General features: G+C 37.6%; 1 protein-coding gene across 2 annotated transcripts in view; it reads left to right on the top strand.

The window, feature by feature from the left end:
- The first annotated feature begins 737 nt into the window (after window positions 1-737).
- Window positions 738-23998, top strand: part of LOC121734376 (protein groucho-like) — a 62976-nt gene continuing 39715 nt past the window's right edge. The window contains exons 1-4 of one of the 2 annotated variants that reach the window (XM_042124949.1): window positions 738-982; window positions 6065-6162; window positions 7215-7278; window positions 8028-8072. In XM_042124949.1, the coding sequence (XP_041980883.1) occupies window positions 914-982; window positions 6065-6162; window positions 7215-7278; window positions 8028-8072 (276 nt within the window). In that variant the 5' untranslated portion in view covers window positions 738-913. The remainder of the gene's footprint in view (window positions 983-6064; window positions 6163-7214; window positions 7279-8027; window positions 8073-23998) is intronic. The other variant, XM_042124948.1, reaches the window with a different exon arrangement.

Raw genomic sequence — 23998 nt, 5'->3', positions numbered from 1 at the left:
GTGTAAAAATTCTCCAGTTAATGCCACAGATGGGGCACTTGGAACACCATGTTGGCTTGACGTGAAAATTAGTAGTCGTGTGTAGCAGTTAAACCAACACGAACTACCTTTATACATACATATTTTATATTGTTGTGACTTGCTATACTAGAATTATTTTTACGTATTCTTTTAACATTAAAAAGCGTCTTATTTTAAGCATGAAGATATCCACCTAACATCCTTAGCAAGAAGGCATACCGTATAAAGCATTTTAACAAATGAATATAATTTTCTATACAATACATTTTGCAGTCAGTTCTAGTTGCATTCTATAGGGGTTCGAAAGCTCTCGGGTCAATTGAAATGACACCCCCTGTAAAAGGGAAACAACTTTTGATGAGCAACTTTGGAAACTTTTTAACATTATTATCAACGGAGGATGCAATAAATCCCAGTCGGGTACATAATATTAAATTATCTTATTATAAAACGTTGCGAATGGAACGGAGCACGTCAGTTTTGCAAAACAGTTGTAACCGTATAACGACACCCCATCTCCCTCCCTCATCTCCAGAAAATCCCCAAATAATACGTATCTATTAGAGCGTATATCTCCGATTCGCCTAAGTATTCCTCAAACATGAAGATAGTCGACGAAAAATTCGAGTGGAGAAAATATGTATGGCAGCGGTATTCGGAGGGTGGGTGCGGAGGTAGGGTAAGGGGGGCGGGCGGCCCCCCTCCATGCCGCTTACACGCTAGTTCTCGAGCGAACCTCGTGCGTGACGGTCGTGCGTCGTGTTTTTATTACTTCCTACGGATTCGTGTGTTACTGGTGGCGAGCCGAGAAGTGATTGTGTATTGAGTGAAGTGTGTGCTGTGTCTATTATTTGAAGTGTGCAGACGATGACCGTGTGTGTTTGACGTGGGGATGTATCCTAGCGCGGGCGCAATGAACGCCGCCGCAGCCGCCGCTGCCGTGGCGGCCGCCAGGCATCCGGTATGTGCCATGCACTATGCAACACATTTTACACCGGCATTATCTTTGCATACCGTCAATTAGGAGTTATACTCTACTTGAATCGTTAATTGGACCTAAGATAATAATGGCATGCATACCTTGTTCAGGTCACCATTCAAGAAGTTATCATTTACAATCAGTCAGTTTGCAATTAAAGGCTTAAAGATAATTAACTTATTGAAATCAGACGAACACCCGTCGCTTGAAGTTTAAAATATTTACGTTGAAAAATTTTAAAGTTAACTTTTATGAAACCCGAAGGTTCCATGTTACCCAATAAATTCAAAGCTAGAAGTACAAAAGATTTTTTGTCGTCGAATTCTCGCATTGTTATAAATTCGTAATAAAAGAACGCAAACAAATGTTGCTGCCCCTCGCAGGGCTGAGACCCCCGCTCGTTCCAGACACACTCAATTACCTGTGAAATTGACTGTGAAGCTCTTAAGGCCTTGCGCATATTCATAATATACCTACCTAACTTATGAATATTAGATTTAATTAGATTTAATACATAAATAAATGGTTGTTTATATTCCGCCGAGACCGCAAGCCGCAAACATCTGTCATGCGGTGGTAGAATAATCTAATGACTAACAATTATTATGGTTGCCTACAATCATTTTAAAATTTCAAGAAATAGCAATGACCCTTGATGATGTAAAACGGATAGAAAGATTTCCTATATTATTATGTTCATATCATTCATAGGTTATGTTTATTCAAGTAAAATTTCAAAATAATAGCTGCTTTATTAGATTTATCTTTTAATATAAATAAATATTAAGGAATAATAAACTGAACATAAAAAATATGCATTGTCAATTAAATTATAGTCACAACTCACACGCATACAGATAAACAAATGATGTCATCAATATAAAGTTCAATTTAAATCTCTTTTTAAATAAAATCATCTAATAAGGGTTCGTTTTTCAAAGCATAGAATAAAGAAATATAGTTGTTTATTAAAAATTATGTAAATTAGTAACTGTTTTCATCAATCATCGATTACTGATAAAATAAACCGGATATCATCACTTACCGAAATACGTAAGCGATATCAGCCCTAATTTCGTCGCCTCATTCATTCACTCGTTCGATCTACATTCATAGGTGACACACTGAAATAAACATGTCGAATACCTTCTCGAAGACCTTCCATGTACGATATAAATACCATCGATTAGCCGTTTTTATTGCCGGCATGTTCGATAAGATTTCTCATGTAAACCGTATTCTCGATACGCTAGGACTTTTACAACATTTCTTTACGACACTAGCTCTTTACTTTTATGAGTGGGTGGCGAAGCCGGAGAAGGGGGTGGGGTGAGGGGGAGTGCTAATGTAAATGCCTATTTGTGTGTTTGCTCGAAATCCGTGTCGCGTCCTAGGCTCTCGGTCAATATTTATCTGACAGAATTACCGCTACGTACAAATGAGATAGCGTCTCGTTTCCCAACGTTCGTGTCTTTCAACTTTTTATACTGAATCGAAAGGACACTCCAAGGAAATCGATATTCAAATGAGGCAATTTACATTTCGTCTTATTAACACTAAAATCTTATCATCCAGTCTCCAGATATGATTTATGAAATATATTCGTCTCATTTGAATTTATAATGCAATAATTTGGAATAATTGCTTCACTCTTCGTCACGTTTTCCTCCACTTTATGATTAATCGATCCTAATATTTGTGGATCACTTCCATCTCCGTGAACGGAAACACATGACGGAGTTGGGGACGCACGATAAGAGGTGCCTTGAGTCAATGTTCCTCAAAATAATTTCCTAGATAACGCAGCGCTATCAGCTATCACAAACACGGCATTTGGAGCATGAGTATCATCACTCGATCTATTTGAACAGCTCTTTAAAAAGCGAGGCCATTGCTCGCCATATCGAGTGACGTACAATTTGTAGGAACTTCTGATGTATCTACAAAATTACTGTAATCAACGGTAAATTATCTTTCAAATATGCAGCAGGCTCTATGCAAAGATCTCAAACTAAAATATATTGAAAATTTTGGATGCGAAAAAAACTTCTTCAATTACTAATATTAAGTCTTTAAATTCTTGATAATGATACGTTACAAAAATTATATAAAAACCGCAAAAGTCCACGACGGTATTAAATATGGACATATCGTCCATTGTTCTAAGAAAGATGTCGATCCATTAGCCTGTGTCGCCGATGGACAACGCCAGCGGTGTTGTTTCCCAGAAAGTAAAATCAGCTTTCTGATCGTCTGACTCCCATATTAGTTTACCAGTGACGTTTTTATGACTTTCAACTCGAGAGACTTATCACGTCCTCTCAACAGGCGAACCTTATCTTTAAACCCGTTTCACAGAGTTGAATGTTGCTCGATGACTCTCGTAACTTGAGTACGTCGTTTCAAAGCCAATCTGTGTGTTTAAATATTTGTGTATGCCTGTTTGGTTTGTAAGTGCGAATGGTGTTTAGATGTTTACAGTGCTGCTGTACTCGCGTACGATATTTGAACTGCCATCTTTAATTAGTACTAAACACTCGACACCGTCCCGGAGTATTTTTTTTAATATCACGGCAATCAAAAATAGGAGGAAAAATATGGATTAAGTAATTTGCTTTTTAGTTATTCTGAATAACCTAATGTATGTTTAATTGATTACTTAAACGAAACACGAAATAATTTATATCAAAATCAGATGTGCATGAATAAATTTAATCCAGATCATAGATTATTATCTATAAAAACGGATCCAACAAAATTTTACACGCATAAATTCATTCAATTCATTCGAAATTCAAATTATGTACAACAAAAGAAGTTCTCTCTCGCCGGAGAACAGGTAGACGTGGGCAGACAGACGTATTCAATAATTTGAAATAAGAACACGTATTTATTTTTATTTTTATATCCGTTTAAACGAATTCCGCTTAGTTTTGTTTTTGTGAGCGGTCGCCGCTGGATGCGGGCCTTTCATCCGGCCCTCCATAATACTGTGGACTCAAAAACTCTTCATTGTATTTTAATTTGACCTTTTCGGCGATAATTTATGGGAATCTTTTTTTGGGGGAGCGTTTACTCAGTCTATTATTGTCGTGGATTATTTTCATTTCTTTGTGATCGATTTAAAGTTGGGGTGATTAAGTTCAGATAAAAAGTGAGCAAAGCTCATTCTTAAAAACTTTAGCGATAAGTTTGTTTTTAACTTCACAAACATATTTTATTTGTTCTGGACCAAGAAAAAATATTTCATTTTATAATGTGTTTTTAATTTTTTATGTTTTAGACTTTTTTATCTAAGTATATAAAAACTTTTAATTTATTCCTCTACCTGTTCTAAAACACTCTATAGTAGACGGACTATCTGTTTAGTTCTTTTTTCATAACTTAAACAATCACATTAAAATAATTAGCTTGCTTCACATTACATGCTATTCCAACATTCTAATTTACATCAAATTATAATCATTGTTGTAATTGAATGTAGAATAATTATTACATATTTAATACGCTAAATAACAAGAAGAATCGTTAACAACAAAGAAATAAAAAACTACGACTACAGAAAGGAACAAAAAAACAAACAATTATTGAAACATGTAATTTATCGATGGTCATAAAATGTCAAGCCATTAGATTAGGGCGCGTCCACAGTGTGGGAGCAGCGGGTAAGACAGGTGCGTGTGGCCGATTAGATCTCATGAAATTAGTTTAATATCGTGGTCGTACACTTCTTAAACTGTTCGCCATCAAAGTTTTTACGGCGGTCTACTTATTAGCCTTATTACTGTGCTTTTATGGGTTTTTGCCTTCAAGTTTCTACTTCATTCTTTCAACATTTAATTATTGTTTTACTTGTTGGTCTTAGATTTAATAACCAGATTGATTTTGTTGATATGAATCACAGCAACAAATACAAAATGAGTGTACATACTGTTAAATGTTACCCTGCGCAAAGCACACCATGCATCATGCATGTTGCTCAGCCGAGCTCGCTTCTGGAACAGCTACCGATTGCTTTCTTTTTTTTGCTGCACAGTCGACCGTACGCGCTCTTTTATTTTTATGCGAATTAATACACGGGTTATTTCATTGTTTCACGTGCAGCGTGCACGTTGAATTTAGATTTTGCCCACCCGAAGGTGTATTTTTTTCCATTCGAAAGATACTCGGTGGGATTTAGTTGCGGTCGGCCGCGAGGTACGGCATTAGCGGCGATAGCGTGAGACGGGTGTGGGGGCTCTCCGGCGGTTGCGTTCACTAAATTCCCGACCACATTTTTCTCGGCCCGATTGTCCGGGGCTCCATTTACAACGTCTACACGCCGCGCCAGTTCCTTTTACGCTTTTATTTACGCTCCTTTTATTATTTTTAAAGTCCGTTTGTTCCTCGCGCGCCGGCGAGCGACTGTTATTTATTTTTTGCCGCCCGGCCTCCCGGCGACCGTGTGTTGTTGTGTCTCTCGCTTTATTTTTATTTTCCAGCTTCTTATTATGAAGCGGGTTTTTTTTCTTTATTCAGTGCTCGTGTGTTCGCGTTGCTTTATTTCTGTGTTAAGAGGCAAGCGGTCGGTGTTTTTTTAATCTCGCCTGGCACCGAATTATGATCATTAAAGAATAATTTGTATTATGGTAATGTGGGATGCGTGTAATTTTTGTTTCGTGATACGAATGTTTTTATGTCTGCCTTGATTGATAGGTTATTATAGCATTTTAGATTTGCTATTTCAATGTGAACGACGACGTTCCGAGTTATGTTTGACGAGCTATTTAAATTTTTTTTGCTTCTAGCTTTAGAATTTTATTGAGACTATTATATGAAGTTGTAAAAATGTTATAATTGTTTTGAAATATCCAATTAAAAATTCAAATACTTTTTTTGGCTGCCAATAATTATCGACATTCACCGTACAATGACTGAATGTAAAATATGGATTCATTTAGTATTAATGCCTAAAATTTATTTCTGTCCACAAAGCTGGTAGTTTATAGTATAATATATGTGTGATGGCGGGATTGTAAAGGTATATTGTGTTAACGACTGGGCTAATGACAGTAACTGTTGCAGGGCCCGCCGCAGCCCGGACAACCCATCAAGTTCACGGTGGGCGAGTCGTGCGACAGGATCAAAGAAGAATTCAACTTCCTACAAGCTCAGTATCATAAGTGAGTATTTTGTTGCCACGAACAATTATTTTGTATTTATTATTTCAGTTCCTAGTTTTTTTTAAGTAAAATATTGCAACATTTTTTTTTTATTATCTTAAACTAATATTATAAATTTTTTTCGCCATTATAAACACAGCCTTATGCTAACGTTTTAAATGAATCATAAAGCGACGCTTGTTGAGTAAATATTTAATTTATTATAATTAATTAATTCTGTAATATTATGTTGCGTGCATAATTCAACTAAATTAATTCAAATTTTAAAATTCAAACGCAATTTGTATTCACGATGGCCCCGAAAGTTTTTCTTGGGAAATGGCCACAAAAATACAACTAGAATATTGATGTCGCCTAATCGAGTCGCTTAAAATGTATCCGATACTTAAAATATTCTCATCAGAATTTCAAGTAGGGTAGGATTCCTGTCACTACTTACCGAACTCACCCTACGTCCCTCGTAAGTAGCCCTTTTGCCATTCAAAAGCTTTTTGTGAACCTTTGTTGATATAGAAACCTGTTATAAATCCAGGTAAATGTTAAATTGTTCTCAATTACCTTTAACAAAATGTTAAATCTTTTTGTACAATGTGTTCGATTGAATGGTATAAAATACTTTTTTTTTTTAGTTTTGTGCATGGGTAAGGGCATAAATATTGGAGGGACTAAGGATCTAAGATTGATATTTAGTTTTTTGAGTATTGTTTCATTTTTCATGTGTCTCTTTTTGTTTTCATTTTGTTACGACACGAATCACGATACGACAAGACACGATACGAAATAATTTTAATAACTTGTAAAATGTTAAACTTAATATGTATAAAATAAAAAAGCATAAATAACTATATATAAATAAAATGAAAAGTCATTATTTTAATAAAAACTAATTGATAAAACAAGAAAATATTTAAAGCTATTAAGTATTAATATAAAATCTCAGCGTCGTTTAACATCAAAAGCTCGATAAATATTATCTAAGAGCGTTTATTTAAGAGTGTCGACGATCTATTTATCTTTTATACCGTGTTCTAAAAGTATCTCCTTTGTTACAGTTTAAAATTGGAATGCGAAAAGTTGGCTAGTGAAAAAATAGAAATACAAAGGCATTATGTAATGGTAAGTTAACATTTCATTACTACAAATACGAGCAAAAAAGATAAAAGATTTATCTCTGAGAGTAATGACTACAATAAATGTGAGTTATTAGAATTAAATAGATTCGGTTGGAGCGTGAAGCCATTGTTTTGATACGCGTTTGTGGTTTGGCTTTGTGCTAATATTTATACTGAAATCCGAGATTAAGGTTGGACGCAAAAACAATTTGCAATAATGCATTTACAATCCCGGTGTATAGCGATAGGCAGATTAAATGTATTCCAAATATAAATTCCGCATCTGTTCTTTTGAATTAGGATAGCAAATTACAAATTGATTAGCTTTAACGATAAACCTGGGTATAGACATTTTGCTGAAACAAAATTCTCAGCCCGTGATATAACGTAGCTTAAGATAATATATTTAAATTTCATTCATAAACTCGAGTCTTTCAATTTAATTAACAACCATCTAAAAGACTTCCTAATAAAAGGATAATGGACAGTAACAATTGTCGAAGTGAATGGGACATAAACAGAGCGCCCCCATCCCGGCGCGGCCGTTTCGCCCGATATGAATCACGGTTAAATGTTGCCAAATCGTTTGCAATTTATTTTAATACGCTCTAGAGAAAATTTTCGCAAGAGTTTTTTATGTCGGGAACGCTCCTGGCGGCGTTCCAGCGCTGCGGATGTTTAGTCACTCGCCCGGAGGAAGCTCATCACTGCCAAAACCTTTCTGTGTCAGTAATTGATACGTTTTGTTTCCAGTACTATGAAATGTCGTACGGCCTCAACGTGGAAATGCACAAACAGGTATGATTTTTTTATTCGTTACGTTTTTTTTGCTAAGAAGACAGTAAAATATTATATTAAAAAAAATCATGTGTGAATGTATAAAATAGGTCAATGTGAACACGGCTTTATATTTAATGCTAAGGGAAAATTTTTCAAGTTTTATTTTACTGTCTTGTTAAGCCGAATAGACTATATTTTCAATATTATGTTCTTCAAATTCTGAATTGAATCCCCAAAAACAAACTCTAACACGAGTTTGTGAAGCGTAATAAATTAAACCGAACAACAAAAACAATTCCACTATGCAAAAGCCAATTTTCCAAAACAAACTGAGTAAAAACAATCGTACTTAAAAATGTTTTGCCAATCCAATATTGTAACGTAAACCGGCATGATGGAGGTGCAAAATACCGATATTTTATTAGCGGGGCCGGCGAGGAAAATGAATGTTGTAAAATTGGAAAAAAGTGTTATTACGTTGCGCCCGCTCGCTGGATAAATGTTGTTTGACAGGGCGCCCGCTGCCCCTAGGGCGTCGGCCCCGGGGCGCCGGCACCCCGCTCCGCCCCCGACTAACAAAGTATGGTCAAGCCGTTGTTTGCGCTTAGGTTTTTTAATTTATTGTAAATCTCTCTCTATTTACACCCATTATTGTCTGAACGGTTTAATTATGGTGTTTTTTGATTGAATTTTTTTTGCAAGGTTCATCACAAGGTAGAAAATTAAAAGATATCGATAAAGAATTTATCGGATTTGCCAGAAGCTTCCAGCACGGGTATCATATAAAGTGATGTATTTCGAACGAATGTTTGTAACGCAGGTTACGTTACGCAGGTATCTCGTGAGTCGTGACCGATTTCCGATTTGCAACAGTCTTTCTAGAAAAATCCTGTATCACCCTAACACAATGTGAGCTTGGAGATTCCTGATAAAGTTATATACTTATTCGACCGTATAAATCCGTTTCGAACCATTGATTTAATCTCATATACAGCGTGTTACCTATTTAGTAATCTGCGGTGTTACTTTTTTACGTTTTAATTGTGCATGGAACGTATCTAATTACTGTGTTACTTTTTCAGTTAGGTATTATTTGCTATTAAAATGTATCGTAATTTTGAGATAATAACAGGAAACAAAATTATCATCATCTGCTTGATTTGACTAACCACGAATTACAAACTTTGTTGCGCTAAAATTCGTTTCTTTTTAGCGGGAAGGCGGGACAAGTGACAACGTAGTTTTATGCCGCGCTTCTTCTAAATCGGTACAGCATTCTAAGCATGAAGAGGTAAAAACACACAGACGGACGGAAAGACACACTTTCGCATCATATATTTTAATAAAGATACATTATTGCTCGATATTTATGAGAAATAATGTCATAAAAGCAATTTCAAATCACAAAATTGACACCCTGTAGAGCGTGCAGTTGTCACGGTGTTTATTTTGATCCAGTGTATTGTGATACGATAGCGAGGGGAGACGGCGCCCCCCGTGTGTGCGGCTGATGTGAAAATAATATATTTCAGTTAGAGACGGTTAGTGTAGTCGAAAAATTGCACATTTCAGGGCTGGCTAGCGTATATTTTTAGCGGAATTTATAGGGATTGGGAAAGGATTTGAAAATATAATTTTTCGCAGCTAAATGTCACTTTTTATTACTAGAGCAATAAAATGTTGTATATTTATTTTATATGCAACTCAGTCAAAACGATACTATATTTTCACGCTGTAATCGGCTGTCAGAATATCCTTGTACAAACTTCAATTACCAAGCTAAAAACATTTCGAAAACAATAATCGGTATTTGTACAAACAATTCGTCATCACCTAAATCATAATTCCATTATGGCGCACAACAAACGATTCTTAAAACATTTCAATAAACCCCTGCCAACCCTTATTACGGGGATGAACTTAAAATCATAAATTTAAATCTTGAATGTACTCGAGGACCCTAACCGCAGGGTAACAATAGCTCCAACGAATAGTTATTACTTTTTGCCGGGGTTGCACCCGAGCCCCGAGGGGAGGCAGCCGTAATCTGTTGATTTTACGCTCGCAGACTTGCACTGGTACTGCGAACCCTCTTTTTAATAATAACCTTATTTTAACACGTTCTCGCCGGAACTCAAATCAATTTACGACGCTCGAACGTCTAAGGAACGACGGTTGGATTGACTTCCCACAGAAGAAGTCATCATCAGTTTGTCTCATTCATCATGATCGTTGTTGATTGTATGATCTTTAATCTTTACATTTTTAACTCCAGACAGCTTTGGTGTCTTAGCTCAATTTTGGCAAAGTTTTATTTTTATTTTAAACTAGATAATGCCCGCAACTCCGTTGCGCCAAAACTCGTTTATCGCGCGGGAACCGTACATTTTTTCAGAACAAAAAGTATCCTATGTCCTTTCCCGAGACTCAAAGTATCTCTATGCCAAATTTCAGCAAACTCGGTTCAGCGGTTTGGGCGTGAAGAGGTAACAGACAGACAGACAGACTTTCGCATTTATGATATTAGTATCCAGGATGTTTCATTGGTAAGACGTAGTTGCCTAGTAGTTAATTGCAAGTTGCAATAATAATATAATTCACTTTCCTAAATGCTACGTTATTTATCCTACATAGTTATTTTTAACAACACAATTTTCCACTTCTAACGCCATCAATTCCAATTTTCGCGCTGCTAATCGACAAATCGCGAATCTTCAAGAATACCGGTGTCTAAGATTGCTATTCGAATGAGAAAACTAGTTCACAAGTTACAATAGTAATCTGTGGTAGCAACTGCTGTATTTAATTTGGAATTAGTTTCATTGGGAGCTGTTTGTTTTGAGGGGAGGGTGCACGCGGACAGATGGCCGCACTGTACGCGCTGTTTAGCTAACACTGCGCATTGTAATGGATTATTGCATTAGCACTTAACACGCTCGGTGGTGCGTGACCCTTATTTTACTAACGCCTTTATGTTAACAACATAAAGCTCAATATCGTACGTTTAAAATTCATTACGGCTTGTACCCCGGACTCAGTGTATAATGTGTTTTTTGTTAAATAATACATGTTTGTCTATTGTTTACGGCAAACGGATCGTGTCGTATGGTTGTAAAGTCGCGAATGTTGAAAATGATTTGCCATTCCCATGACTTTTGGGATCAAAATTAGCCTTTTATAGGCACAGATATGTTATTGCTATGTCGAATATTTTCTTTTTTTTTTTTTGCTGGATTTTCCTCATTAAAATTTTATTGATGTTTCATTCCCACATATCGTATTTGACAACACCTTTATAATGGATTGTTTATAGATCCATATCTACGCTTTTATACCCGCAATTTATTTGTACATTACAAATAAAACATACTTACTTTTCACAATAATTGTTTTTCCTCAAGCATCATATGGGTTCGGCAGGTGTTATTACGCCTAATTTGCACACTCAAACCGCGCTCAACCTTGTCGAACTTTCTACGTGCGTTAAACATTTCTGAACTGTCAATTTATTACTCGGATTCAAGGTTATATGCCATAAGGTCGATTTTGGCGTGCACGCCGCTCCGTGACCGCAAAGCATTCGTTTGCGTGACCGCGTCTAACGCACGTTTTCCGCTCTTTCTGGCGACGACTAATTGCTTAGATTTTCTTTTGTTAGTCTCGGGGCCGGACCGCAGTCGGACCGTGCCGAATCCCACCTACTTACGTCGGGAATTGATTGTTTCTACCACACAACAATGAGCTCTAACGCCTACGTCTATTGTCTCGTTATTGATGGTATTTTAATTGATACATCGAAGCGTTTAATAAAGCACATATTGCGTAATCATGAATATCACATAGTTGCTAGTGACTCAATAGATTCTCTAATAGTAATTATTTAGTAATCCTCACTTACTGCTGTCTTGAGTTAATGATATTAACTTAAGACAGCAGTATTGTTCTTAAATTATTCTATGCGCGAGTATCGTGATTTGTACATTTATCGCGTTGAAATCTTTTCTATGTCCCAAACAATTGACATCGACATGACCAGTTGTGACTTGTGAATTGTTATATATACTGACAGCCAATAAAACTATTACGATTCTAACAGATATTCAACAAAAAATATAGTCAATAAAACGCAACAATATCCAACTGAGTGAGTCTGCAATCTGCAACAAACTACAATGTCGCTGTGGGGTGTCACGTCCCCTCTACACGCGTCACTAGATTTCAATTTTTACGAGCACATAATATAGGACTTAACTATGCAGGGCTTAGTGTCCCCCAAATGTAAATTTCATTCAATTTGTTCGGTTTGTTTGTTTGGGTTTTTAACTTTACCCGTAACATGTGAGGTTAATGTTCAAAATGTTTCTCACATGATAAACCCAAAATTTTTAAGTTCTTTCGACGTTCGAACAATGTTTGTTAGAGAAGTAATTAATTAAACAACCTAGATACACGCTCGCACACATAAGCTATTCTGAACACAAGCGAAAATCTAATAAACGGAGGCTTTAAATAACTTAATAAAGCCTTTTGTTCCGTGCATTAAACTCCTCAGAATTGTGATTCTGGACATAATTTGATAATTTACGGGTTATTGCAATACCCTCGCCCTCGTATATTATTCATACGGGTAACCCCTGCGTTGGGGCGGCTAGGGTTGCCGGCGTCACGTCCCGCTCCGTGCAAACACGCCGAACGTGCGAGTACAAACATTCCCCGTGCCGGCAGCCCTCGCCGGCTCTGATAAAAACACTGCACGTGCCCAATCCGCTTAGCTACTATTTATAATGAAACAGAGGGCTCGCCCCTAATCCTGTTTGTTCTCCGACTCCGCGCCGATATAATTGCGACGACAGTTGACGTTTTTAAATTGGATATGGATTTGAGTAGCCTTAACAATACTGTGAACCTTGTACTATCATACAGGGATATGTGGTTTAGTTGCATCGTTACTGGTAACACGGAAAACCTCAGCGCGAAATCAGGTCATCTGGATTCTGGAACCACCGAGTATCCCACAGATAAAATAAACAGCTCGCCGTCGCGTCAAATGTGGTTACGGTAAAACGGCTTGAAATTGAAACCTGAATAAGTAACTCCGAAGGCCAAAGTTAAACGCATCTGTAAGTGATAAATTAGCATACATTATGTGTTTAGATAGTATCGGGTACGGGTTTGTAATTATAACAGTTAGCGCGATACCATCATGAGGGTAGCCGTTGAAAAGTCGTAAAAATGGGCGCGCTATCGCCGCATCTGAGCGCATTGTGAGCGTCCAAATGAACGCAACGACGACTCACAATGAACGCTCCGTCGCCCCTCGCATTATCTTCCCATCGCTAGTCGCGAAGCAGATGGCGCTTGCAATAAAACCACTAAACGCGATATCGCTCGGCCCCTCTTTATTATTCGACGGGGGAGCCAAATTAAAGGATTTACCGTCCCCTCGGCGACCCCACGATCACCTCTGTATTAAGTCTAATTGTGTTTTCAAATTCGGACCCTATAATGACGCGAGGGATGCGTGGCATGTGAAAAAATAGGGCGAGTCCCCGCGCGCTCCGGTAAGCGTGTTGCCAATTAAGCGGGCAACAATGTCGTAAGTCCAAATTGAAATCTTTGATTTGAATGTAAGAGGTGACGTGGCAACGATGTAAATTAGTGTTATCAATATTTGTGATATTATGTGATTAAATTATGCAAATAATATTATAATCTGATCCACTTTCTAGGAAATATCGACCGGATTATAATTATAAGCCGCTTCAATAAAATGATTAGATGCCGTATTACGACAGCCTTATCGTCTATCGGGCGATCGAATCGATGATTTATTATGTAAAATTCACGATAAACCATTTACGTTGTTAGCGAGTGTTGCGTGGAAGCCCCGACGATGCCAGCCGAGCACGACTGATAAATCGACGAAATGATCGCTTTTATTTAGCGAGTGTTTCCGACCAAGAATTTTTCGAAGCGTTGGGCCTTTTTTACGTGTCACAAGTTAGAGTCGGCCGAAATAAAATAAGTGGGCTCGACGCGACATCGAAATAACATACGGTGTTAATTTGTGCCCGCCGGTACACGCTCAGGTGTGTAGGATCCTTTATTAGCCCCCTCGTGAAACTAATTACGGGGCATACGGCCCTCGCCGACTCTTAATTGCGCTGATTGAGACACGGATATCGATTCGGCAGCTTCGCCTTAAGGTCGGAGTCCGGGCCCTCATGAATAATGGACGGCGCTCGGCTCTTCGTTTAAAACGGACGATTTCTATTCCGCTCGTAAGCGGCACGCCTATGACTCACTCGTTTACCATTCGCGGAGATACCCGGTAAAAATGCACTCGCCGCCGCTAGAATTTTAAGGCGGCATTAGCATTTTTGTGCGTCGAATGTAATTATGCGGGACGTCATTAAATCCCGTCTCCGAGGACGAGTGGAACAATCGAGCAGGGAAAGGGTGAAGGGTGGCGATCCTGAGGGCTCTCGGCGGTGTAATACAAAACACTCGTCCCCCCCTCAGGCGCGGCGTGAACGCTACAAGATAAAGTTCAAAATGGAGCACCCCAGACATATCGTTATTTTCACTTCAAAATATTATTAAGGGCGGCTCGTTTATGCGAGCTTTAAAGTTTCTCGTTAATTATGTAATGGAAACAACTCGATTCTCGACGCTATAAATTGACGGGATAATTTCATAAAGAACATTTTCGAATGAATTATATAGTATTCGTAATTTCTGTATAAACAAAGGCGCACTTAGCATAACCGGATAATATTTTCTTGGACGAGTTTTCGAATTTTTCCCCCGTATTTTCCGTACTAATTTAAATATCCATTATACGGTTAACATGAATTTTCTTTTGACAAACATGGTGTCGCCACGTGCTCACACGCGAGCGGTAGTCGCCTCACGCCACGGTACCGGTTAGCCTGATAATGACTCATTAGGCCGATACACGATTTACTGTTGTTGTGTGGCTGTTGTGTTGCTGTTGTGTTTCGTTGTTATGTTGTTGATAACGCGATTATAATTACGTGTCTCTACATTGTTAACGTTTTATCATTTATGCAAACCTACCCTTAATAAGGCAGTAAATATGTCGTAACCGCCTTTATTGTAATTAGACGTAATTATTTTAGACACTTTTTCCTTATTTCTGTTTTAAATTCGTTTTTTATTTCATGCAATAAAATTTTATAATAGACGTTTTGATAACGATAAAATCGCTGATGCATGATTATGTGGTAATTGAATTAAAGTAGCTTTTAAAGTATTTCAAACACATCATTATTGGTGACTTATATTTAATTTAAAAATAGAAAAACACTTCATCTTTTTTAAATGACTGTAATTACGCCAATTTAACAGCTATTGTTTTAAAAATAATGCATGTATGACGTAATCGCTACTCAATTCTTACTTTGAGTTGGTACTACTAATATATATTCTGTGCTTTGAGGAAGTTTATTTAAGATAATCATGTAACTCTGTCTGCGATAGTCCTGTTACTGTATCCTCGAGGAAAACGAAATAAATATCCTCAACAAATTGTAATGAAACGAAGTGATAATTTATAATTCAGCTATTTGCCGGTGTGAATTTAATTTTCATCCCGCTAAAGTGTAAGAGTAAAGACAGTCCGGCTGGGGGTTGAGAGCCACCCCGGGTGGGGATTGGGGAAGTGGGGGCTGCGGTCGACCGCGGCGCTGCGGTCTGCGGCGCTGCGGTGCTGCGGTCGGCCGACCGAATCCGCGCGCCGCTCGCTTGGATATACACTGTTTTGTATTTCGAATTTGTATTCAGTAAATCCTTATATTATTCGCTGGCGTGTAATTAGAATTTAATTTCGGTGCGGCCTTTTAATGTCTTTGTTCGCCGCAAATTATGTCTGCTATTTACTAAGTCGTGAAGTATTCGGGACTAAGGTACCTAAAGTTAAAAAAAAGTTTCTAAAAGCCTCTTCAAATTCTTCAATATCATTTGAATAATGACGATACTCTTTATGAAAACCAAATGAAAAACCAGCGAACAATAGTTTTTAAGTAACAAAAGTAAAATCTACAATTTACAATAAGGTGACATTCGTAACGGCAGTGTAGGTAATGTTAAAATGTAACTGTAATTTTTTCCGGTTCTAGAGCGCGATAATAAAGCATTTGTGTAAACAAGCCGTAAAAAAGAAGGAAAATTCTGACTTTTCATGAAGTTTTATGAATACTCTAACTACTGTAGTAGTTGTGGTAAAATGCTTTTCACTCCAAGTTCTTAAATAACTCAACCTATACGAAACTTAATAATGTCCGTAACTCCCAAATTAGTTTTTCGCGTCGGTACCGCACATTTTTCCGGGATAAAAAGTATCATATCTTTCCCGGGACTCATAGCATTTCCATACAAATTTTCAGCTAAATCAGTTCAGTGGTTTGGACGTAAAGAGGTAAAAGACAGCCAGAAACACTTCGCATTTATAATATTAGTATGGATATCTATCTTCTTGTATCAAATACCAAACACCTATGTTCAACCATGGCCACAGGTAAAAATACATCGATATCTTTGATTACCAATAGTCATTCGTTATCTAGACGTGTTAGTCTGCGCTGGCCTGAGTACAACGGGCGAGCAAACACGCTGAGCACACAAGCGAGCAATCCCGCCGGATGTACGGACACACAAATATTATCTCAGCCGTAACGTCAGCAAAGATATTGTCTATGGTCTGGCTTTAATATTTTTTTTGCAAATTAAAAAGAGAGTAGCTCATCTTCTGATCTATAAAGTATATGAAATTCTTGTGTCACGGACTACGATGCTTGTTGCCAAAAACTTCTCCAAAATGGCTGGACCGATTTTGATGAAATTTTGTGTGTGAAAAGTTATGTAAAATCACACATCATCTCGAAATTGTGTAAGTCAAACGTGGCAAAAAGACGTTTGCCGGGTCAGCTAGTACTACATAAATAATAAATATATTATAATATATTGCTCTTTGTTTAATTGAGTTGTAAACACTTGAAAATGGTGTAATAGCTCTACAATTATTTTATCTACAATAATAGATTTAATAATGACATCAAATATAATAGAAGTGATATGGGCATGAATCATGACATTGAGAAATGGCTGAAGAAATACTAAGTACGGTATGTTTTTGTGGACGTGCGATAAGGTATCTCAATACTTATCGCATCACATTATTAAGATTTACTATAACACCAATCAATTTTTTGTTTTATCCGTGATAAGAAGTGACACGAGCAACGAAAATAACAAAAAATGCAGCAAGAAGTATGCTTAGCTTTTTACGTGCATGTGCCAAGTAAACAGTATAATTATATAATATAATTTATGTATAGTGTATATCTTACGCTAATACCTATTAAGAAAATATTTGAAAATAGGTCCAAAGTCCAAACCTCAATACGATCACAAAATTTCACTTTGACTGTTAATATTCGCACAAAATTTTTGACTTTTTCCGTGGCTTTTACCATAAATAAGACGAAAACGTAAATATTTGTACCCGTAACTAGTACAACCTATTTAAAACAAGACAATGTTGTTTCAGTAACATATTGTAGCATTTGCATAGAAAGCTGCCGGTATAAAGTTGTGCGAACAATGTTAATTGCTAACTAACTACCAAACAGACTTGTATTGTTCGAGGTTTTGAGCTCTATTGTATCTGGCCTACCACTTGAACCTTATTGCAATAGGTATAAGGTCGAATCGTATATTTATCGGCTTTATGTAGCTAAATAGCTAAAAGCCGAGATTTGTGAGGGCTCGCGTCGTCACACCTTGACTGACTGACACACCTACATATAAAAAACCTTAATTGACTGATAATAACACATCTACAGATAATAATTATGTATACGCGAGCTAAAAACTTTGGATTCCTTTTGACGAAAAATGCGGAAATTTTACTCAAGTATAGTTTATATGGTGAAGGAGTGCATGGAGCTCATATTGTTTTGAAATTATGCTTTTATCATATTTTTTTCATCAAATAAAACATTACACACTCTACAACACACACACTAGGAGATTTTGATTGACAAGCCAGCTATACACACGTACTCTTTTATTTATGATCGAAGTCTGTTGTCAAATTGAAAATAGATTGGTTTTTTTTTTATTGAATCCTAAATACAGTTAGACAATTATTACACGGCCAGTCTGTCATCATTTGAATTTAGACTGTCGCAGGACTGTCCAAAAAAAAAATAAAGTCAATATTTTGACAAAAGAATATCAATAGAAAAGCGTTGGAAACTTATAATTATTTTTTTATTTGAGGTCGAATTTCGATCATTGGGCGATCTCTAGTAAAAATAAAAATTACTATGTTAAAACACAGTTTTTCCGTAAAGTGTACCACAAAATGTAAAGGTTAAAGTGGGATATACTAGGGTTCGCTTCGCTCGCCCTGATGATAAACTCTCCTATTAATAAAGATATTTATGCGTAACTATTTTATTGTAATGAATGTGACTTCATATGACCAGACAAAGGCAAGCACACCTTGTATGGTTAAACTCGATACTTTTTCCTTCACACTCCACATAAAATTAAAGTTATCATTAAATGTCTAACTGCCACCAATGATATTCTATGTTACTAACGTAACTAGATTGGAAGTTTACGGTAGCAACGCGTTGCCACTTCGAAGATGCCTGCAGGCATATCTCACATACATAATGACATAACGAATATATGACTTGACATTGTCTTTTGAACAAAAAAGTGGTTACGCATTTCTGAGAATCTTTTGTAAGACATTGCTACTCTAGTATTTTAGAAACTCATTGACTGCCACACTCAAAAACGAATATCAATACTTAACTGTAATTAAATAAAGATTTTCACGTAAGCCCTATACATTATCTGTCAATCTTTTCATTAAATTGAAGTTTAATCATCATTAAATGTGTCAGATTGCGGCGGTAAGTGCTAGATATTGATTCACTGACTCTATTTGTTACATCCATACTTCCATAAATATTATAAATGTGGAAACGTGTCTGTCTAGTGTCTGTCTGTCTGTTACCTCTTCACGCCCAAACCGCTGAACCGATTTTGCTGAAATTTAGTATGGAGATACTTTGAATCCCGGGAAAGAATATAATATGATACTTTTTTAGAAAAATGTACGGTTCTCACGTGATAAACGAATCTTAGCGTAAAGGAGTTGCGGGCGTCGCTTAGTTAGACGTCATATTATTCTGACGGCTCAAAGGTCGAGGGGCAATACTTGTTAAACATGAGCCGAGTGAGGCGCGTGTTAAGAATGATAGTCATGTAACGTTGATGACCGAGTTACAACACGTGATGCTCTCCCACGCGTTTATTGCTAATAGACTCGGATATAATCACACGTCGGATCACGAATGGTAGATTAAGTATAGTAGACTTTTTGAGTACGACATGGATAATAATAATAATAGTGTCCTTGGCATGAAATTTTTTGAGTACACCATTTATTTAGATTCATACGAAATTAACAGGACAGAAAAAGGAACAAATCTGCACTATTTCTATCCCTATTATTGTAATAAAATTTGGATGGGAATAATACGGTAAAAGCGGGAAACGTATGTTCCATTCAACCTAATTACTAATTACATACATCCTTTAATACCCTCAATCCCTGGGGAAGACAAACAATGAGGCTATTCCTCGCGCGTTATAAGCGCTCTCCTAAAAAGTGCCGAGTCAAAAAGGCTCGACGCTTCGGCAGTACAAAGGTTGTCATACGGACCTAAACAAACAGGGGCTGCTAGGAAGCTGGGTCATTGTTTGGCGAGAAACATTTGAGTCAACAACGCATTCGCCCTCCCCATTCGTTCGTGTTTGTTTTACCTCGCTCTGTGTGATAGTGAACTTTATACTCTCGATTTTAAGGTCGGTTGAATGTGTGTTTAATGTTTTTAATTAATCAATTACTCCTTTATATTGTGCGGTCAGTTATTCACTGTTTAAACCAACAAACCTTCAAGAAGAGAGCGTATTACCTCTTAAAAGGCCGGCAACGCACCTGCACCTCTTCTGATGTTGCGAATGTCCATGGGCGACGGTAGTTGCTTTCCATCAGGTGCGTTGCCGGCCTTTTAAGAGGGAATAGGGTAATAGGGGAGGGTAGGGATGGGAAGAAAAGGGAATAGGGGAGGTTAGGGAAGGGAATAGGGTAGGGGATTGCGCCTTCGGTAAACTCACTCACTCGGCGAAACACAGCGCAAGCGCTGTTTCACGCCGGCTTTCTGTGAGAAGGTGGTATTTCTCCGGTCGAGCCGGCCCATTCGTGCCGAAGCATGGCTCTTCGACGTATAAAAAAAGCATCGCTTATTTCTTAAAAAAAAGCATTGAATGGTGAAGAAAATATGAAAAATTTCCCTGTAGTTTTTGTGTGCGGTAACAAACATTTCCTCATTGCAATCTCAGCGAAGATTACATAATTTTATTCTTCACATGATTATTCAATTATTTTCTTTAACAACCTTGTTAATTTGCAATTAAGAATGCATTAAATACATATAAGACGTTATTTACAGGGTACTCGCTTGAGGAATGTGTATTTAAAGGCTCATTAAATGTCAGGCAGGCAGCTGTCAGGCCGATAGTGCAATTACGCCTGATTACCATCAGCCGGCAACCAGTATTAAAAACTGGCAACCAGTATTCAGATTCTACCACTTCATCTAGCAATGCAGCTTCGTTCCCTATTAGATCTTGTCAGTTTATTTTGAAACAACAATAAAGTATTTTCAAATGTGATATACATACATGTCAAACTACCCCATCGTTAGCAGCCATCCCAATATGTTTTTTGTAAATTAGATACTTGCTTGAAAATACTAGGAATGCCAACAATAATACAATTTCAGACAGTATAAACTCTTAAAGCGCCAATAATTGGGTGTTACCTTTCGTGAATTAAACGTCTAACGACTGGCTTTTGGAGTTTTTTTCATTTAAAACGTGTTTAAGGTTGATTTCATATATGAAAATACGTTTTATAAATTAAAATCGGACAGGGTTGAACAATTAACGAAGGAACGAAGCAGGCCATGAAACTGTTTTGAGACTCAAATAATCAGACGAAAATGCTGCGTCCTACTCTAACAAACGTGAAATGACGTTGTTAGAGCAGGACGCAGCATTCTGGTCCGATTGTTTGAGTCTCAAAACAGTTTCGTAGTATATTTTATTCTATAGGCCATAGAATCGGGGTAGAGATCGCATACGGGCTACGGCATAGCTGTTGGCTTGTCCTTAACGCACATTACTCGCTTGCTCGTGTGATGTATTTATAACTCCGACTGAAAATATCATATCGAAGATTAATATAATTTAAATGTCTTGCATTATTGATGTTGTCGCATTGTCTCGGTCGCCAGCATCACAGTATAAATAATATACAGTAGAGTTTACCATTTAACTAGAGACCAGACTGCTCAAATCGGCATGCAGTCATAGCACGATTGTAGTGTGAGTTAATAACATGGAAAAAATTTAAGTATACCTATATTATGCGAGTTAAACTTCTAAATTTAATAGATTAAGGGCCCGTTTCACCACTTTCTGATAAAGTGCCGGATAGGCTATCCACAACTTTTTTGACAGATTCTCCATACTTTATCTGTCAAGTTAAGTGGTGGATAGCCTATCCGGAACGTATCAGGAAGTGGTGAAAATATAGGCCCTAAGTTTTCAAAATATTTGCACGTCGAGATATATGCGGCAAAATATGTGTGCAATTCATAATTTGTACCATCGATAGTGAAGTTATTCAATTCAATTCAATTCATTTATTTCAGATTTTCATTATCAAATTATGCCTGATCAATGATTATACAGAATAATATTCTGTATACAGAATATGTCTAGCATATTTTTGAAACTAAACTTTCATATTCTTATTTCTGTTACCTTTACATTTTTAAATTACAACACAAATAAAAATGAAAAATTTTACAACTATAATTTTTACCTGTGTCGAGCGATTATTTTCGACGACGGCTTACTCTACTGTATGATATTATACTTCTGCATTATGGATGCGCCAGACGCGGACGGCAGCGGGCAGGCTGTGTTTAAACAATTATAGCGCGATACGAATCGCCGATAATGTTGCCCCCGTCTGCAATAATAGCCCATTTATCGACTCCCGGCGCTAGGGTTGCCAGGCCGCCAAACCTTCGGACTAACCAGGCAACTTAGCCGGATATTTTAGCTCTACTATTGAAGGCTTAGCATCTTACCATTACAGCTGTAATCTAAATAGGTTCGGTATGTAGAGTTTTTCGAATGAGACGTAAAATCGTTTAACATTAAAGGGATTTTCTTAATAATACAGATGTATGTCTCTATAAAAGGACTCCCTATATGCTGGACACAAAAAAGCCTCATGTCCGGCTCTATCCGAACACGTGGCAACCCTACGCCACTCCCCGGGAATTATTTATTGGCGCGCCGTATACAATAGCCTTCGACTGTTTTGTTTAATAAAGTGGAAAGCGCGGTGAGATAAGGCGAACGTGGCATACATAATTCATAAAGACGGCGGCCATTAATGAAGGACAGAAGTCTTCGACGACGTGATAGAAATGCGGTACTTGTTGAGTTCGCAACGTTGGCACCGCTGTATCACGTTGTTCAAACTATTAGATTTTTAAGTGCACTTGTGTATGCACTCAATGCTTTGTGTTGTGTAAATGTGATAATATTATCAGTTTCAAGTAGCGCATCTATATATATAATATGCGATATTATCTAATATTATATGTTAGATCTATAAATACGTAACTTTTTCCCAGACGAAATACGGCCGAAGCATGTAATCGGCGTAACAAAAATCTTGGAATTCTCGTCCACTGCTGATTGATTTTTTATGTCTAAATATAAATAGCTTATTCAGTCACAGATTACTTAAAACTTAATGCGTAAATCCATCTAGTAAGTTGTAAACGTAATCTAGATATTAAACCAATACCCTTAGGGCCTGTTTCACCACTTCCTGATTAAGTGCCGGAGAGGCTATCCACAACTTTTTTGGCAGATTCTCCATACTTGATCTGTCAAGTTAAGTGGTGGATAGCCTATCCGGCACTTATCAGTAAGTAGTGAAACAGGCCCTTATTCTACCATTTTGCGTTTATAAATCTGCATAGCTCGCGTACTCGTCGCTGGCAGTTACATAAATAATAGAGGGAAGGAGCACAATCCGTCGCTCTCACGTCCCATGTGCAGTTAGACGAGTGTACGAGAGACAATAAATTGCGGCGTGCGAGCACGACCGCGACCCGCATCTGGGTCACGCCGTGCTCGCGGGTCACACCCGTGCACTCGGGTCACACCCGCAAACTCGGGTCACACCCGCACACCCGGGTCGCACCACCCGCGACACACCGTCGCGCTCAATCTAAGTCCAACCCCCGTCTTTGTCTTGAGACAATAAGATCCCTAAAATATGCATATTTTTATGTACCATTTTTTTATGTATCAACTTCTTCTATCTCTTCTTACTCGGTAGTAGAGCTTGTCCAACTTTAAAGGATGCCGACTGTCCCTCGTATTTTTGTAGTATAAAATTCCACATTTATATCATTTATTGAAATGTTTGGGCGCGTTATTGAAAATTAGATAAGCTCTAACATTAAGACTTAATAAAATTGAAATCACTCACCGGAAAAAAAGAGTTCACCGCCCTCTTCCTAACCGAGCTTACTACTTTTTAACGTGCAGAAATAGATCGGCGTATAAATGTGTCTCAGATGCGGCTCCAGATTAAAAGCTCGCCCGACTAAACCACGTGAAAATCGCGCAAAAAGAGGAGTCACCCGCGGCATTAGCGGATGAGTGTCGGAGCCATTAGTGCCCCACCGGTTGGGGGGCGGCCCCGACCCCCACCCACGTACCTCTTTTATTTCTCGCGCGGG

The sequence above is a fragment of the Aricia agestis genome, chromosome 15, assembly GCF_905147365.1.
Source record: "Aricia agestis chromosome 15, ilAriAges1.1, whole genome shotgun sequence".
Classification (NCBI taxonomy): domain Eukaryota; kingdom Metazoa; phylum Arthropoda; class Insecta; order Lepidoptera; family Lycaenidae; genus Aricia; species Aricia agestis.
This window is presented reverse-complemented; position numbering and strand designations above follow the sequence as displayed.